Genomic DNA, 6,000 nt, shown 5'->3' with positions numbered 1-6,000 from the left:
GTAGGTTGACACGGAGGCTTCGTGGTTAAACTACGACCCAGGAGAAACTAACCCAAGAAAAGCGGATTTTGTACCAAACATTCAAGCAGTAACAACATCCGTGGGTGGAGTTAAGGTAGGTTTTATATTCAAAGAGCTTAAACCCCCTTCCCCTTTCCGGTGGGGAGGGGGGTAATCGCTGCATGATGGCCAATACAGGAATGCTCTGCCTGAAAGGGGTACCTTTTCCAGGCTTCAGGTATATGAAAGGGGTGGTTTCTTGGTGTTGCGGATCACCAAATGACGTCACCTTTAGCCTGTTTTGTACTTCTCACTATCCTAAGGTTCAAGTTTTTATTCAACCTTTACAAATATTCATTTCTGCAAACGAATGCAAAATTTCTGTCGGTTTGTCAGTACCGACAAATTCACTGACAAATTTTGACTTGATTAAGCAAGAGTTCAACTGACATGAACCGACAAACCGACAACTGACAAATTATGTCGGTTTGTCAGTACCGACAAATTCATTGACACATTTTGTCTTAATTATATAAGCGAGAGTTCAACTGACATGAACCGATAAACCGACAACTGACAAATTTTGTCGGTTTGTCAGTACCGACAAATTCACTGACACATTTTGACTTAATTAAGCGAGAGTTCAACTGACATGAACCGATAAACACTGTGTCAAAATGTGTCAGTGAATTTGTCGGTACTGACAAACCGACAAAATTTGTCAGTTGTCGGTTTGTCGGTTCATGTCAGTTGCACTCTCGCTTAATTAAGTCAAAATGTGTCAGTGAATTTGTCGGTACTGACAAACCGACAAAATTTGTCAGTTGTCGGTTTGTCGGTTCATGTCAGTTGAACTCTTGCTTAATTAAGTCAAAATTTGTCAGTGAATTTGTCGGTACTGACAAACCGACAGAAATTTTGCATTCGTTTGCAGAAATGAATATTTGTAAAGGTTGAATAAAAACTTGAACCTTAGGATAGTGAGAAGCGCAAAACAGGCTAAAGGTGACGTCATTTGGTGATCCGCAACACCAAGAAACCACCATGAAAGGGGAAGAATTTCACGAGTTTGAGTATATGAAAAGGCACGGAGATCGATAATTTAGGCGTTTTAAGCGCCTTTAATCATAATATTTCGAACAGACGCACCTTATGGCAGGGTGTTCATTATAGGCATTGGAGATCGGAGAATTTTCCGTTTACTACGCACAATTCTCGGGCAAACGTTTGGTAGTCTAAGACTCATTTTTTTTTTTTTTTATTTAGACGTGGAACCTCTTTCAAAATATTCTCCTGTAACGTTACACCTTTCTCCTGCTACTAGAATGAATAATCAGAACCCTGTTATGGTCTCGCCATTTTATTTTATTAAGCGCGACATATAATGAAAAGAAGACTTGCCTGTTGGTGGGTATGTGAAAGGGGCACCATTTCTTAATGGAGGTTATACGAAGGGGGATACCTTTTTTGTCTAAAGTGGTAAATAAAAGGGTAAGGGGTCGGACCTTTGGGCGGAGCCTCCCCGTATAAAAAGGTGTTCAGTAGCTCCCTCCCCCATATGAAAGTGGGTCTCATTTGCGTGAGAATATCGAATAATGATATTTTAATGTGAAATGCTTCACAGTTACCCTAACTGCAGCGCAATTTCTTTCATTCGTTTGGGAGCTCTTCTTTTGCCTATTTTGGCATCCCATGTGCTGTAGGAGACAAAGGTCTCGACTTAGTTTTTGTGTAATAAAGTTGAATTACTCATATTTAAGTAGTCTTTTGTCTTTTGTGGTCAATTCTCCTTGTAGAAAAGCTTCCAAATACGCTCTGTTTTGCTCTGTTCTGGTTCAAAGCTGAATCGGCATTCGTCAAGTCTTGGTACTCAGGCGTTCTCTTCGAATCCTAAGGCGTGGACGCTAAGCGCCCCGTGTATTCTCTTTGGATTCGAAGAGAACGCTCGGTTACCAAGAAGTTACCAATGTCGATTCAGCTTTGAACTAGGGCAGAGCGAAACAGAGTATACAGAATATACGAAGAAAATTGACCAGAAAAGACAAAGGACTATTTTAATGTGAGTAATTCAACGTTATTACACACAAAAATTAACCTTTATTTAGTCGAAACCCATGTTTCCTATAGACCATGGTGCACCCTACGCTTAGTCTCCAGCCGCGGATGTCTCGATGCGCCCGCGATTCTTCCCAGGGGAGCCTCGACGGAGCCTCGACGTATGGGCCATTTTAGGGAGTACCCAACTAGGAACTTGTAGGAACATTTTGTCTTTAGGGAGATAAAACACCAACGAAGGCGGCGGTTAAGAAAACGTCACGTAAGCCTTTAAGTCCCTATAATGACCAACAACAATTTTCTCCTAACGATATCCATACATTGTCAAGAGATAAAGTTATGAGAATTAATAAAATGATCACCAAAGGAAAAAATTGCATGATCCTCAACTAATTCTTAAAGGAAATGTATGCAGATCATTTTAGAGAATTTGTATGTGGATATTGGGGATTAATGGGTTAAAAAGGGCGTTCGCGCAGCTTCAAACTTTATCTCGCTTATTCCATCTCGTTCAGTTTGACAAATACTGGCAAATGTTTCTGCAATGGAATTCTAAAGTTCAGGGAAAGAAGAAGAAAGTCTTGTGACCACGTCCTCCACAAAACGTACAGTTATAAGCAGTTTCACGTCGTAGTCGGGCAAGGACGACAGAGAAGTGTACAAAAAAGCACTTGCAAAGTTGTTGTCTTGCCAATCCAAACCTATTGTTTTGTTTGTTTGTTTTGCTTTTTTTTTTGCCGTTCTCGTTACCGTTGCCGGTGTCGTTGCTTAAGTTCCCTATTTGTTTTGTTTTAGGACGCCGTGTTGGTAACTGGCCGAAGCCGTCTGGTACTAGTCTCTCTTAAAGATGGTTCTCTGCTAGCTTCTCACTCCATACCCTGTGAACCACTCTCCCCTGTCGCACACGGTGACTTCACAAATGATGGATTGATGGATTTTGTCGTGCACTGTAGAGCAAGGTGAGTTAAGTTTTGACCTTAGCCTAGTCAAAATGAACATATAGGTAGCCTGTTCCCCCGATCCCCCAATCCCCCGGAAAAGATACAAAAAGGGACAAGAATACTTGTTGGAAAATTGGAATTTGCCTCCAGTCCTATTAAAGAAGACTAACCTCCCACGCAGGCGTTTTTTAGGGGAGCTCGCATTTCCTCCCTCCCAAAAGTGACAGGGATGCTCGACGAAAATTAAGCCCCTAAGGGCCCCCCTAAGGGAGACCAATGTGTGTATGTTCTTTATGCACAGTACTAAGCGATACCTGAACTGGCAAGTATAAGTGACTTTCCATCCCAAACACCCTAAGTGAGACCAAAATCAGCAATTTACACCCCAAAGCGAGACGGCGTTGTTCGTTGTCTCTTTTATATGGGAGTTCCCCGGGCTCTGGACGATCTTACGAAAAATTTGGGGACTTTTCACCTGACACGGCGGCAATGTTAGTGTCCCAAACCAGTCCTTCGGGAGTTGAACTCTTTTATTGTTTAGCGCTTACCACGTAAGTGGAAACGCATTCTTGATCAACAAGTGTGTGTAATTGGCGTTGTGTCTCTTTGCTTTTACCCTGCGAGCAGAGATTTCTTTCTGGCAAGGCTCTTAGCATTTACTCTCTCACAAAAAAACCAACTACGGGACTAACAAACGACGCGAACGACTTCGTAAATGCTAAAACCCATGCCAGAAAGAATCATCTGCTCGCAGGGTACTTTCCTTTCTGAAGAGAAAACAACTTTATTTTCAGCTACCTCGGCTTCTCACTGGACAGTAGACCCGGGTTCTGGTGGACAGCGGTCTGGGTCGCTTGTGGACTGGGCGCTATCGGAATTGCCGTTCTGATCCTTCGTTTCATCGAGGAGGTGATTGCGTGACGCTAGACGGAATCACGCCACATGCTAGTCACGCGTTGTGTGATGGCAGTTGTCACAAATCCAAGAAGTCATCGTTGTCTGTGGCTCTCTTTGTGACTGGTAACACCTCATTTGAATACGAGGTATGCATCTACTTGTACAAGGAAAATGCTTCTACCGGGTTATCTGTCACGTGGTCACGTGAACGTTAAACTTGAACCGGCCATGGAACATTAAAGCCCAGAATAGAAAGTGAGGATAAGGATAAGGAAGTTGTCTTAGCGGGTCTTTACGGGTTTTTGTACCTCCGGTCACATACCGGTCAGGAATTTCAGCCTGGGAAATATTTTTCTCGACGAACTAGCGCGGAAACGTTCGCTGCGTAGGCTAAACTGACCACAACAAGGATGAATAGTCTTCGTGAAAAGCGGGACCGTTTTGGGACTTTCGGGAAAATGCACATTGCTCAGTTACGGTATGTCTGCGTCTTTACATCAGTCGACAGTGAACACAAGCTTCAGTTTGCTGGTCAGAAATACGTTCAATGAGTTTATTTCCTCAAAACGTCTTGTTGATAGGGTGAGGCGCCACAGTTCTACATTCCAATATACGAAGAGAGGGTTTGGCCACCAAACAAACGTTCGTATGGTTGGTGCTTCCTCACGCTTTCCTCTCCCACTTGTGGAAGGCGTCAAGCAAGTGATATGATAAAAGATGGAGGAATTTAGTTTTAAAAAAAATAAAACAGTGTGGTCTCGAACGCCGTTATCGTGCTAGTGTGCGGTGGTTTCGGGAGTGGCCGCTAGATAGCGCGAGAGTCGCTGGCCCAAAACACACAAACCAAGAATCCCAACTCTAGCGTATGCGCGCGCCCGCAGGCTCGAATCCCTTTTGTCCTTTAATAGACGCCGTTTGCTTACAGAAAGCTGGCGTTGCGGCTCACACAAAGATTATTTTCCATTTAAAAGAATAATTAAAAACTAATTCCGTCCACTGCTAATTTGGCAAGAAGCAATTGTTGCGCTGCCAAGATCTTGCTTGAAATCCTAATTAAAATTTAATGAAAAAGTAAACGCCACTTTGTGACGGTAAAGCCGAATTAAAACTTTTCGCGAGGAAATAATTGTACAACTGAACAAACACCACAAATCCTTCCTGATGATCTCATCTCGGGAAGTAAGGCCTTGTGCAAACAGGTCAGCAATTTACTTTACTGTAAAGGTGAATTTGATGGGTAAAAACTTACTCCTGTAAAAAAGGATGTTGATGATGATGATGTTGAGTGCATGTCTTGCCCGCGTGGTATTTGAAAATCCGAGCTTGAATTCTCCGTAACTTGAAAAAATAGCTGCGCTTGATGGTAGGCGGTCGTATTTTTATCTTTCTTCAAAGCTTTTGCGTCTGTTGTCTATAATTTCTCACAGTCCTCCGTTACTAAGCTTATACGCAGAAACAAAAACTTTGCCAATAGCATAGAACAAAGACCTGAAAAGAAGCCATAAATGAACCGGTATAAAACTGCATTTATGTTGTTTATTTAGGTCCCTTTAACGAGAAAACCTATTCCTTCCGCTCCCATTGTAGTTTGAACAAGCAATTAGCCTGCGTAGCTGGCGGTATTGTGTAGTAGTCGAGTGAGATTTGGCGGCGGAGCCGTTGTAATATAGTCGAGTGAGATTTGACGGCGGAGCCGTCACGAGCGGCGAAGCAGCGAGAAATAACCGCCTCGTCCCTACTCCCTTTTTTTGGAACACGGCTCCGCCGCCAAAACTTTAATCTCGCACCCACACAATACCGCCAGCTACGCAGGCTAACAAGCAATAAAAGTGCATCGCCGCTTGCTAATTCGCGGAACAAAAGAACTTGAAAGCAAGTGCGCGACAAACGAATGAGAAGAGGAGATTTCGATATCACTCGCTAAATATTGAACTTGGTGATTCAAACATAAACACTGCAAAAACATGTCTGGAAATGCAATTTCCTTCACTTCACAAGCATGTATCTAATTTAGCTTTTTGCCGCGGGAGATTCGCGGCAATTCTTTTCCGCCATCTTGACAAATAGCAAATGTAGCTCCCGATATTAAAAAAATGGTCTGATTTGA

At 42.9% G+C, this 6,000-nt stretch overlaps 1 protein-coding gene across 1 annotated transcript in view; it reads left to right on the top strand.

The window, feature by feature from the left end:
* LOC140927762 (uncharacterized) overlaps positions 1–5,860 on the top strand; it is an 18,530-nt gene extending 12,670 nt beyond the window's left edge. The window contains exons 11-13 of the mRNA XM_073377446.1: positions 5–115; positions 2,851–3,014; positions 3,791–5,860. Coding sequence (XP_073233547.1) covers positions 5–115; positions 2,851–3,014; positions 3,791–3,917 — 402 coding nt within the window. The 3' untranslated portion in view covers positions 3,918–5,860. The remainder of the gene's footprint in view (positions 1–4; positions 116–2,850; positions 3,015–3,790) is intronic.
* Positions 5,861–6,000: the final 140 nt, after the last annotated feature.

The sequence above is a fragment of the Porites lutea genome, chromosome 2, assembly GCF_958299795.1.
Source record: "Porites lutea chromosome 2, jaPorLute2.1, whole genome shotgun sequence".
Taxonomy (NCBI): domain Eukaryota; kingdom Metazoa; phylum Cnidaria; class Anthozoa; order Scleractinia; family Poritidae; genus Porites; species Porites lutea.
This window is presented reverse-complemented; position numbering and strand designations above follow the sequence as displayed.